The following is a 13,721-nucleotide window of genomic DNA, read 5'->3' as shown; positions in this document are numbered from 1 at the left end:
GTTATGCTGAACCTTTGTAAAGCCCTGATTAGTCCTTTAAAAAGCATTCACTGCTATTCAACACCCTTCAGGAAAGGCATTTCTTTGAGATGGTGTAAAAGGAGGTTTATTAAACGGTACCAAGGATGAGCGGTTTTAGATAAAACAGTAGGTTGGTGAAGTTACAGCAAAGGAGATAGAGGGGAGATTTGAATTAAGTGTACATCATGCTATGTTCACATGAAGTAGATAAGCTGTTCCCATTATTGATGCTACCTAATGTGGAAATAGATGTAGAGTTTTGGGCAGGAGAAACAAGTATGGATGATTGTGGGAGGAACTTTATTTCTACATACATGGTATAAGCATGGAACTTGCTGCATACCTAGGTTGTCGAAGCAAAGATAATTGAATTATTTCAAAAGGAAAAATAGATGGATTAAGTGGTATTAACAGGAAGAGGCTACATTCACTTTTACACTATGACAGGCTACTCAATTCAAACGACATTTCCAGAAAATTGCTGATGTCACAACATCCTATTGTTAAATAACCCATCATTCAAAAGATGAGTGGGGATGAAAGCCATAACTAAATCTGTAATATCCAGAAATGCCAAGTGAAAAAGAAAACTTTTAGCCCCTTGTGTTCACTTTTATCTCTAGAGCTGGCTCATATATTGGAAATGGCAAAATACAGACTAACTACATTATCACCGCTCAAAAACACCTCAAATTTTTAATGTATGTTTTTCATGGGTACAGTAATTAAGGTCATGTGCAATTTTGTTCTTTTTAATTTAAACATATGTAGAGAGATTTCTGGTGCAAGTCTTAGCAAATGTTAAGATTCTCCAGTCTCAGCATTCACTAATTAGAAATTAGAGTAAATTATACAAAGTATACAGTAACTATTTACTACAAAAGCTTCTATTAATACAATTAACTGTGCACCAAGTGCAGATCATGTGCAAAAAGTATTGGTTTTCCAAACCCAAATATGTTAAAATAATAATTTCTTTAGATTGAAGAAGTTTCTATGTCACAAGCGAATATGACCAGATAAGTGCTTTAGTAAAAATATTACATCAAAAGAATATGATGAAAAGGAATTCAAGGCAGAAATGGAAAGCTTGTGTGCACATTGACTCCTCAGTAGATCACCAACTGGGCAATGAGTTCCTTGGCATCTTGTATGCTTGTTGGTATTTGTGATCCATCTTCAGCAACGTGGGTTCCAATGAGGAAAAGCTTCCTTTTATCACCTAACATTTCAAGGGAAAGTTGCTCATGGATTTCCGAAATAGTGCAGGCTCCTTTAATATCCTATAAGACACAATAACATCTAATCTTACAGACAAGTAATTATTCCCTTTAACATTTTATTACAGATTCTTGAATTCTTTGGTAATTTCCAGAATCTGAGACACAAAACAGATAAAAACATTAAACCAGAGTGGTGAAATTAAGAGCAAACATGTTGAACAACAGATGACTAAGCCTGAAACTATGTAGCAGCAATTCATATAATGTTACAGTCAAAGATGTATAGCATGGAAACAGGCCCTTCAATCCAACTCATCCATGCCAACCAGATATCCTAAATAAATCTAGTCCTATTGCCAGCATTTGGCCCAAATCCCTCTAAACCATTCCTATTCATATGCCCATCCAGATGTCTTTTAAGCATTGTAATTGTACAAGCCTCCACCACTTCCTCAGGCAGCAGGAGGTATAAGTGTGAAAAAGTTAAATCTCTTATAAATCTTTCCCCTCTCAACTTAAACCTACGCCCCCAAGTTTTGGACTCCCCCACCCCAGAGAAAATGCCTAGTCTAATTACCCTATCCACACCCTTCATGATTTTATAAACCTCTACAAAGTCATCCCTCAGCCTGTCACTCCAGAATAAACATCCCCAGGCTGTGGTGCTAGCTCAAAGGGCCAAATGGCCTACTCTTACATCTATTGTCTATTCAGTCTCTCCCTATAGCTCAAACCCTCCAACCCTAGACTTGAAATGAAATAGCTGAGGCAGTAGCTATGCAGACTCACTGCTGGTTCAGTGTAGGTTTCTTTCTCAGTTTGAATCACTTCCCATGTGGTCACTGCCACTGACTTTGTCTGCTTTCCTTCTTTTTTTAAAGTGCCCATTATTTTGATTTACACCCCGCCTCCCCCAAAGTTCCAAAACAATTCAATAGCTTATAACACAGTAACTACTGCTCCCAGAATTTGAGGAAATCAACTCTGACACTGAAAAAAACCTCAAAAAAGAAACTGCTCTTACAGCCACATTTTTTCCTGTCCTCTGTCTTGAATTATCCAGAAACCTTCTCTTATCCATATTTTTCCACTATTTGGTGCAAAGTAGATTAATTAAATCAATAATTTTCCTATTCATTAACAAAACTTCCAAAATCATGTTGACAAAGCTGATCAATCCATTTCATTTACAACTCATCTGAGTATGCATGCCATCAAGGTCCACTGATCTTAACAGAGTTCCACTTTATTCAGCATTATTTCTCAGTTAATTACTCTCATACCTTCTGGTCTACTCATTCATACCCACCTTCACATTTCTTTGTAAAGTTTTAAGCAAACACACTTTTAGTATGTCATTCTTCATCCTCTTAAAAAAAAGTTTTCTTTTTTAATTGGTCCTACCCAAGCTTTCTTACAAAGGGAAATTTTGGCAATTAAAGTTGTAGATTTACTAGAAAATACTTGAATGTAAAGGTTTATGTTTGAGAGGAGATACTAAATAAGCCAAGGAATTTGGAAGGTTAGAAGTTAATTTCTTGAAACTGTTAATCAAATAAAAGAGAATAGAGCATATATTGGGAGAAACCATTTAGAACAATAAAACAATATTTCTAAGAATAAAATGTTGTGAATTCAACCAGGGATTTGGCTATTTTGGATCTGGTAATGGTATAATTAGGCAGGTTCAATAAAAGGAGGAGCAAATTAATGCAGATGCTGGAATCTGTACTAAAAACAACAAATGCTGGAGATCACAGTGGGTCAGACAGTATCCACGGAGACAAGGAAAGCTTCAGCTCTGATGAATGTCATATCGACTCGAAATGTTAGCTTGCTCTCTCGCCATGGATGTTGTCTGACCCACTGAGATCTCCAACATTTGTTTTTTTTTTCAGTACAGGTTCTATAAATGATCTCAGAGTAGAAGGTAGCCCTAGGAAACAGTGGCCATAACTTCAAATTTAGCATTCAGTTGGAGAGGAAAGAACTTGGGTCAGAAAACACTATTAATCTTAAATAAGGGTAATTACATAAGGATGAGGGCAGAGTTGGCTGGAGTGGACTGGGAAAGGTGTTTAGCAAAAAAAAGTTTAGGAACAATGGCAAATGATTTAGAAGATGGTTTATGACTCACTGCAAAGATATATTTCAGGTAGGAATGAGGATTCTATGTAGTGGATAAACCAACCATGGTTAACCAATGGAATTAAAAGGATAGTATCAAATTATAGAGTTGTGGAGATACACAGAACAGAAACAGACCTTCCGGTCCAATCTGTTCTGTGAACAATTATTCTAAATTAATCTGGTCACATTTGGCCCATATCTCTCAAAACCCTTCCTATTCATATACCCATCCAGATGCATTTTAAATGTTGCAATTGTACCAGTCTCCACCAGCTCTTCTGGCAACTCATTCCATACATAGAGTCATAGAGATGTACAGCATGGAAACAAACCCTTCGGTCTAACTCGTCCATGCCGACCATATATCCTAACCTAATCTAGTCCCATTTGCCAGCACTTGGCCCATAGCCCTTTAAACCCTTCCTATTCACATACCCATCCAGATGCCTTTTAAATGTTGCAATTGTACCAGCCTCCACCACTTCCTCTGGCAGGTCATTCCATACACGCACCACGCTCCGCGTGAAAAAGTTGCCCCTTAGGTCCCTTTTATATTTTGCCCCTTCTCACCCTAAACCTATGCCCTCTATTCTGGACTCCCAGAAATTGTGTATTTATTCTATCCTTGTTCCTCATGATTTTATAAACCTCTAAGGTCATCCCTTAGCCTCAGACACTCCCGGAAAAATAGCCCCAACCTATTCAACCTCTTCCTACACCTCAGATTCTCGAATCCTGGCAACATCCTTGTAAATCTTTTCTGAATCCTTTCAAGTTTCACAACATGCTTCTGGTAGGAAGGAGACCTGAACTGCATGCAATATTCCAACAATGGCCTAATCAGCGTCCTGTACAGCCGCAACATGACCTCCGAAACTCCTACATTCAATGCTCTGACCAATAAAGGAAAGCATTCTTTCTATACTATCTACCTGCGACACTGTTTTCAAGGAGCTATAAATCTGCACTCTAAGGGCTCTTTGTTCAGCAGCACTCCCTAGGACCTTACCATTAAGTGTATAAGTTCTGCCTTGATTTGCTTTTCCAAAATGAAGCACCTTGCGTTTATCTAAATTAAACTCCATCTACCACTCCTCAGCCCATCTGATCAAGATCCCATTGTACTCTGATGTAACCTTCTTCGCTGTCCATTACACCTCTAATTTTGGGGTCTCTTGTAATACCTTCTACATTCACATCCAAATCATTTATATAAATGATGAAAAGTAGTCTACTCAGCACTGATCTTTGTGGCAGTCCACTGGTTACAAGCCTCCAGTCTGAAAAGCAACCCTCCACTCCAACCCTGTCTTCTACCTTGAAGTCAGTTCTGTATCCAAAGTGTCTAGTTTTCCCTGTATTCCATGAGATCTAACCTTGCTAACCAGTCTCCCATGGGGAATCTTGTTGAGCGCCTTACCTGAAATCCATATAGATCACATCTTCTACTTTGCCCTCAATCCTTTTTGGTTACTCCTTCAAAAGAAAATTCAATCAAGTTCGAGAGACATGATTTCCCATGCTCAAAGCCATGCTGACTATCCCTAATCTGTCCTGTCCCTCAGGATTCCCTCCAACAAATTGCCCATCACCAACATCAGGCTTACCGGTCTACAGTTACGTGGCTTTACCTTACCACCTTTCTTAAATAGAGGTAGCATGTTAGCCAACCTCCAGTCTTTCGGCACCTCACCAATGACAATTGACAATACAAATACCTCAGCAAGATGCCCTGCAACCACTTCTCTAGCTTCAAAGACCTGATCAGGTCCTGGGGACATCTCCACCTTTATGTATTTCAAGATATCCAGCACCACCACCTCTCTAATATGGACATTTTCCAAGGTATCACTATCTATTTCCCTACATTCTATATCTTCCATGTCCTTCTCCACAGTGAACACTGATGCAAAATACTCATTTAGTATCTCCCCCATCTCCTTTGACGCCACACATAGGTTGTCTTGCTGATCTTTGAGGAGCGCTATTCTCTCCCTAGTTACTCTTTTGTCCTTAATGTATTTGTAAAAACCCTTTGGATTCTTCTTAACCCTATTTGCTAAAGCTATCTCATGTCCCCTTTTGCCCTCCTGATTCCTGTTTAAAGTATACTCCTACTGGCTTTATATTCTAAGGATTCACTCAACCTCTCTTGTCTATACCAGACATATTCTTCCTTCTTTTTCTTTATCAAATACAGCACTCTCTGCATGAAAGATTTGTCCCTTAGGTTTCTTTTAATTCTTTCCTCTCTCACCTTAAATCTATGACCTTACGTTTTGGATTCCCCTACCCTGGGGAAAAGATCTTCGCTATTCACCTTATTCATGGTGAATAAACAGTATTCCAAAAATGGCCTAACCAATGTCCTATACAGCCGCAACATGACCTCTCAACTCCTATACTCAATGCACTGACCAATTAAGACAAGCATACCAAACACCTTCTTCACTACCCTTTCTCCCTGCAACTCCACTTTCAAGTGACTATGAACCCGCACCCCAAAGTCCTTTTGTTTGGCAACACTTTCCAGAACCTTACCATTAGTCCTGCCCTGATTTGCGTTTCAAAAACTAAATCTAAATTTAATTTAGATTTAGTTTAACTTATTTAATTTAAACACCGTCTGCTACACCTCAGTCCATTTGCCCATCTGATTACAGTCCTGTTGTACTCTGACATAACCTTCCTCACTCTCCACCACACCGCCAATTTTGGTGTCATCTGCAAACTTACTAACCATACCTCTTATATTCACATCCAAATAAATTAAATAAACAACGACAAGAAGTAGACCCAGCATCAGTCCTTGAGGCACAGGCCTCCAGTCCATAGAGCAACCCTCCACCATCACTCTTAGTTTTGAGCAAATTTTTGTATCCAAATGGCTAGCTCTCTCTATATTCCATGTGATCTAACTTTGCTAACCAGTCTACCATACGGAACCTTGTCAATCGCCTTACTGAAGTCTATACAGACAACATCCACTGCTCCACTTCCACCAATCATCTTTGGCATTTCTTCAAAACATTCAGTAGAAAGGAAAACATACAACGTGGCAAAACTTAGTGAATTTCTACATGAATATGTAAACCAGAGTACTGGGAGAGTTTAAAACCAACAAAAGATCGCCAATAATAAAATGGAAACAAACAATAAATGAGGGCAACTAGCAAGTAGCATAAAAACAGACAGTAAGCACTTCTATTCGTATTTATATATCTAAAGAAAAGTCAAAGTGAATATAGGTCACTTCGACAACAAGGCTGGAGAAAGAATTGAGAATAAAGAAATGGGCAGAGTTGAAAACTAATAGCATTCCAAAAATACTAATTAATCAAAAGCAAAAATGGTGACAGCGGCTTGAGAGATGGGGAGAAATTAAACAATAATTATCGCTACAGAAAAGAAGTACTCATACCTTGACTCCTTTGATCTAAAAATGATTTAAAAAGTGTTAACTATAGACCAGTTATTTAACATCTTCACTGGGAAAATGTGAGAATACATTCTATAGGATGTAACAGTAGAAAATTTATAAAAACATAATATTAAGCAGAGTCAGCATGATTTCACAAAGGAGAGCCAGTGGATGTGATATATTTGGATTTCCAAAATGTGTCAATAAGTTACTGCACATAAGGTTACTTAAAAGCCCACAATGTTGGAAGCAATATTTTAACACGGATAGAGGAATGGCAACAAGAAGAGCAGCCAAGTATTATTTAAATGGAGAAAGCCGTAGCACTGGAGGATTTGGGGGCCCACATGCTTAAGTCACAAAAAGGTAGGGAATACGGAAGGTTGTAGGTGAGATGGATCTGCTGCCTTTGTCTTTCTATTTGGTAGTGGTCATGAGTTGTCTAAGGAGCCTTGGTGAATTTCTAGAGTGCATCTTGTGGATGGTAGGAATATAGGGACAGGAATAGGCCATTCAGCGCTCGAGCATGTCCACCATTCAATGAGATCATGGATAATGTTTGGCCCCTTTTGTTTTTAAAATACTTTTGCTTAACTTTCGCAGATTTAATATTAACTGATCCTGTATCAACTGCCATTTGTGGAAGAAAATTCCAAACATCTACCCCACTTTGTGCATAGAAGAACTACCTGATATCTCTGAAGAACAATCCGGCTCTAATTTTTAAACAAGGTCCACTGGTCAAAGAATAACTGGAAATGGTTTATCTTTATCTACCCTGTCTTTTTCTATTCGTAACTTGAAGACTTCGACCAGATCACCTTTATTTTTCTGAATTCTACAGAAAACCAAGGCTAATTTGTAAAATCTCAATCCTTAATTTAACCCCTCAAGTCCCGGTATCATTCTTGTACTCCTTCCAAGGCTAACATGTCCATCTTAAGGTGTGGTAGCCAGATCTGCTCGCAATACTCCAAGTGAGGCCTAACCAGGGTTTTTGTATAACTGTAGTATAACTTCTGCATTCTTATAATCCAGTATAAAGGCCAGTATTCCATTAGCCTTCTTGACCTGGCATTTTGAAGATCTTTGTACCTGAATCCCTAAATCTCCTTGGTATTCTAATGTATTTAACTTCACATCATCTAGAAAGTATCCTGATCTTCATTTTTGGTCCAAAATGGATAACCTCACACTTGCTGACATTGAATACCATCTGCCACAGTTTTGCCCATTCACCTAGTCTATTAATATGCTTGTCATTGTATGCTATCATTCATGCAGTCTACAATTCTGCCTAACTTTGTCTCATCAATTTTGGGTATATTACTTTTTATGCCGTTATCCAAAGTTGTAAATAAATGACGTGAATAATTGAGGTCTTAACACAGATCCTTGTGGGACACCACTAGTCACTGCCTGTCAATTTGAGTACCTACCCATTATCCCAACTTTCTGTCACCTGCCTCTCAGTTAATTTCCCAGCTATGTCAATAATTTGCCCCCTATTTCACGGACTTCTATCTTAGTTAACAGTCCCCTCAGTGGGACTTTATCAAATGCCTTCTGGAAGTTCTATAAGCAACATGCACAGACATTACCTTGTCTACTAACTCAGTCACTTCTCCAAAAGATTCAATGAGATTTTTTAGGCATAACCTATCTGTCATGAAATCATGCTGGGTCTCCCTGATTAATATTTTCTTTGAGATGCTCAGTTACACGCGAGCAACTTCCCCACCATGCTATGCTAACTGCTCTGCAATTCTCCCATTTTCTTCTTTCAGCCATCTTAAAAACTGAAGTGACATATGCAACTTACCAATCCAGAGGGACAACCTCTGAATCTAGGGAACTTTGAAAGATTATAATCAGGGCACCTACAATGTGCTCCCCTTCTTTGAATACCCTTCCATGGAAACCGTCAGTCTTGAGGATTTATCATTTGTTTATTTATATCAGTTTCATTTAGTCCCTGTTCCTGATCTATTATCCATTTCCTCATGACTTCTTTCAAGCTATCCTTATTTCCTACTGCAAACACAGAGGCAAAGTTCATCAAATTCATCATGCAAACATGGGTGGGAGTTGCTTATATGTAACCATATTAGTGGTGGTGGTGTTAGGCATTGTATAAATCAAAAATTTAAGAGTAATGTGTAACATGGGTAATAAAGTAATAGTGGAGGACTTCAATATAGATACATACTGGTCAACGTGCTATCTAAGCTAAGGACAGTTGTGGGAAGTTGTGTGTGGAGTTCGAGAAGATAGTAATTCATTTAGTGCCTCTCCTAACACTGAAAAAAAGATAATATTGTTGAGGAGAATACCGAGATACGGGCTATTAGACTAGATGGGATTGAGGTTCATAATGAAGTGGTGTTAGCAATTCTGGAATGTGAAAATAGATAAGTCCCCTGGGCCTTATGGGATGGGATTTATCCTCAGATTTTCTGGAAAACTAGGGAGGAGATTGCAGAGTGTTTGGCTTTGATCTTTATGTCGTCATAAAGGAATAGTGCCAGAAGACTGGAGGATAACAAATGTTGTTCCCTTGTTCAAGAAGGGGAGTAGAGACAAGGTAATTATACACCAGTGAGTCTTACTTCAGTTATGGGTTAAGTGTTGGAAAGGGTTATAAGTTGTAGGATTTATAATCATCTAGAAAGAAATAATTTGATTAGGGATTTGTGAAGGGTAGGTCATGCCTCACAAACCTTATCGAGTTCTTTGAGAAGGTGACCAAACCAGTGGATGACGGTAAAGCAATTGATGTGGTATATATAGTTTTCAGTAAAGCGTTTGATAAGGTTCCACATGATAGGCTATTGCAGAAAGTGCGGAGGCATGGAATTAAGGGTGAAATAGCAGTTTGGATCAGAAATTGGCTTGCTGAAAGAAGATGGAGTGTGGTGATTGATGGGAAACATTTATCCTGGAGTTCAGTTACTAGTGGTGTACCACAGGATTTGTTTTGGGGCCACTTGTTTGTCATTTTTATAAAATGACCTGGATGAGGACGTAGAAGGATGAGTTAGTAAAATTGCAGGTGACACTAAAGTTGGTGGAGTTGGAGACAGTGCCTAAAGATGTTACAGGTTACAAAGGGACATAGATAAGCTGCAGAGCTGGCAAATGGAGTTTAATGCAGAAAAGTGTGAGGTGATTCACTTTGAAAGGAGTAACAGAAATACGGAGTACTGGGCTAATTGTAAGATTCTTGGTAGTGTAGACGAGCAGAGAGATCTGTGTCCATGCGCATAGATCCATGAAAGTTGCCAACCAGGTTGATAGGGTTGTTAAGGCATACAGTGTGTTAGCTTTTATTGGTAGAGGGATTGAATTTCAGAGCCACAAAATCATGTTGTAGCTGTACAAAATTCTGGTGTGGCCGCACTTGCAGTATTGTGTGCAGTTCTGGTTGCTGCATTATTGGATGCATGTGGAAGCTTTGGAAAGGGTGCAGAGGAGATTTACCAAGATGTTGCCTGGTATGGAGGGAAGGTCTTATGAGGAAAGGCTGAGGGACTGGAGAGTATTTTCTTTAGAGAGAAGGCGGCTGAGAGGTGACTTAATAGAGACATACATGATGGTTGGATGATTATATATGGTGGACAGTGAGAACCTTTTTTCTCGTATGACGATGGCTAGCATAGCTTTAAATTGAGGGGTGATAGATATAGGATAAGTGTCTGGGGTACATTCTTTACTCAGAGAGTAGTAAGGGTGTGGAACGCCCTGCCTGCGACAGTACTACATTTGCCAACTTTAAGGGCATTGAAATGGTCATTGGGTAAACATATGGATGATAATGGAATAGTGTAGGTTGGATGGGTTTCAGATTGGTTTCACAGGCCAGTGCAACATCGAGAGCCGAAGGGCCTATACTGCACTGTAATGTTCTATGTTCAGCTGTTTAGCAGCACACAGGTGCTTCTGCTCCAAAGTTCCATGCATGGCAGTCAGCATCAGAGGCCCTCGCAACTGCTAAGAAATGTGGAGTGAACACTGATACTGGTAAACCTAATCAGCACAAATGCTGTGAAGATGAATTCCTTGAATATGTTCCAGAGGATTTCTGGAACAGAACACCGAAGAACCAACAAAGGATCAGGCTAAGTATTTTGCAGTTCAGAGGACTAATGCTGCTGCTAAAGAGCTCTCAAGTAAGGGAACGGTGCTCCTAAAATGATAAAATTTTACATGATAGAATTTTAAAATGATAGAAGTTTGAAATGATAGAAGCTTGAAAGTGCTTAAAACTAAAGTATGAAGCAAATTGTGAAGGCTAGGACAAATTACCTATGGTAGATTATGAGAATTGTTATAATCCAACTGATTGTCAGACAGAGCAAGTCAGATTCCAAAGCAAAACTGAGCTTGATAGATCATAAGTTTTATTTTCACAATTTGGTTATCATGGTCTGCCACTGATCATGTTCACATGAGGCTGCCTCGTGATAAAAGATCAAGATGTATTACATCAAAGAAGAAATCTACACATAAAGCGATTGGAAAATATCATAAATAGCAAAACGAAAATTTAATTTAATTTTCTAACAATATTTTCTGCAGACACTCAACCCCAGTGGAATATTGCTCCTCCCTTCACTCTTTACTGACGAGGTTGTACTTTTTTTTTCGTTACAAACTTCCTGTACATTCATCAGATGGAATGAACTACATCTCTTTCAACTAGTAAGGGGTTACAGGGTTATGGAGAATGGGCAGGCAGGAAGTGGAGTTGAGGCTGAGATGACTCAGCTATGAGCTGCAAATGTGTTGCTGGTCAAAGCACAGCAGGCCAGGCAGCATCTCAGGAATAGAGAATTCGACGTTTCGAGCATAAGCCCTCAGCTATGACTCTATCAAATGGCAGGGCAGACACATGGGGCTGAATTCAGGATTCCTGATGAAGGGCTTTTGCCAGAAACGTCGATTTTCCTGCACTTTGGACGCTGCCTGACCTGCTTTGCTTTTCCAGCACCACTCTAATCTAGACTCTGATCTCCAGCATCTGAAGTCCTCACTTTTGCCTCGAGGGGCTGAATTGCCTATTCTTGCTCGGAGTTCCTCTGTTCTCCCAGAAACACAAAAATACACGTTAACCCACAAATTTTATGCCCTGAACCTTCAAAGTAACTCAGGTTCTTTTCCAGCTCTTCTCTTTTGACAGCTTAAAAGAAATTAAATTACAAAATAGGAGAAGTGAACCATTCAGCCCCTCAAGCCTACTGTCATTCGATAAGATTATGGTTGATTGATTTGCATTTTGAATCCCACATTCTCTACTATTCCTGATAATTTAAGGTTCTTGTTTGGCAGGAGAATCAATCTACATTTATCTTAAAAATATTTAATGACCCCACTTTCACCACCTTCTGAGGAAGAAAGTTCCACAGTCACACAACTCAAAAGAAACAAAATTATCTTCTCCTGTGATTTTAAAAGAAACCTCAATTCTTCTAGTTCTGGACTTGCCCACAAAAGGAAACATTCTTCCCACATCCACTTTGTCAAGACCATTTGGGTTTTTATGCATATCAATCGTCATTCTTCTTATAGAAACATAAGAGATAGGAGCAGGAGGGGGGAATTTGGTCCTTCAAGCTTGCTTATTCATTCATCGCAATCATGACCAAATGTTCAACTCAATAGCCTAATCTTGCTTTCTCCCCATAACCTTTGATCATATTTGTCCCAAGTGTATATCTAACACACACAAATACATTCAATGCTGTGGCATCAACGCCTTCCTGTTGTAATGAATTCCACATGCCCACCATTCTTTGGGTGAAGAAATGTCTACTCATTTCCATTACAAATGGTCCATCCTAAATTTTCAGACTCTGACCCCGAGTTCTGGGTGCACCTTCCCTGCAGTAGTCCAGTTAGAATTTTACAAGCTTCTACGAGATTCCCCCTCACTTCTCTGAATTCCAGTGAAAACAATTCTAACCTAGTCAATCGCTTCTCATACATCAGTCTGGTCATCCCCGGAAACAGCCAAATAAACCTTTGCTGGACTCCCTCGAGTAGCCTTCTTCAGAAAAGGAGACCGAAACTGCATACAATATTCTAGGTGTGGCCTCACTAAGGTCCCGTATAACTGCAACAAATAATCTCTGCTCCTGTGCTCGCAACCTCTTGCAATGAAGGCCAACATACTATCTGCCTTCTTGACTGCCTGGTGGACCTGCATGTTTACCTTCCGAGAGAGGTGCACAAGAGCCATTTAGGTGCCTGCTCACACTCACTTCTCCCAATTTGCATGCCATTCAGGTAGTAATCTGCCTTCTTGTTTTTGCTTCCAAAGAGAATAATCATGCTGAACATAAGTTTACTCACTGAGCTGGAAGATTTGTTTTTAAGACGTTTCATCACCATACTAGGTAATATCATCAGTGAGCCTCTGGTGAAACACTGGTATTATGGCCTGCTTTCTATAGGTTTCCTTGGGTCAATGATGTCATTTCCTGTGTTGGTTATGTCATTTCCTTTTCTGGAAAGATCAAAGAACAGGAAATGATATCACAAACACAAGGAAGTCTAAACACAAATAGAAAGCGGCCATAACACCAGTTCTTCATTGGAGGCACATTGATGTTACCTAGAATGAATCGCCTGAAACTAACCTTCCATCTCAATGAGCAAACTTACATCCAGAACCTCAACCTGAGCTACAAATCTTCTCCAAACTCTGAATGACCTCACATTTGTCCAAATTATACCACTGACGTGCGCACTCACCCATCTGTCCAGATCATGCTGAAGCATCTCCTGCATCCTCATCATTGTTCACTGTCCCGCCCAACTTGGTATCATCTGCAAACTTTGAGATGTTACATTTAGTTCCCTCATCCAAATCATTAATATATATTGTGAATAGCTGGGGTCCTAGCACCAATCCCTGTGGCACCCCA

General features: G+C 39.4%; 1 protein-coding gene across 1 annotated transcript in view; it reads right to left on the bottom strand.

Moving 5' to 3' along the window:
* Window positions 1-698: 698 nt before the first annotated feature.
* LOC132833386 (ADP-ribosylation factor-like protein 9) overlaps window positions 699-13,721 on the bottom strand; it is a 48,221-nt gene continuing 35,198 nt past the window's right edge. The window contains exon 4 of the mRNA XM_060851620.1: window positions 699-1,304. Coding sequence (XP_060707603.1) covers window positions 1,131-1,304 — 174 coding nt within the window. The 3' untranslated portion in view covers window positions 699-1,130. The remainder of the gene's footprint in view (window positions 1,305-13,721) is intronic.

Source organism: Hemiscyllium ocellatum, chromosome 36 (assembly GCF_020745735.1).
Source record: "Hemiscyllium ocellatum isolate sHemOce1 chromosome 36, sHemOce1.pat.X.cur, whole genome shotgun sequence".
Taxonomy (NCBI): Eukaryota; Metazoa; Chordata; class Chondrichthyes; order Orectolobiformes; family Hemiscylliidae; genus Hemiscyllium; species Hemiscyllium ocellatum.
This window is presented reverse-complemented; position numbering and strand designations above follow the sequence as displayed.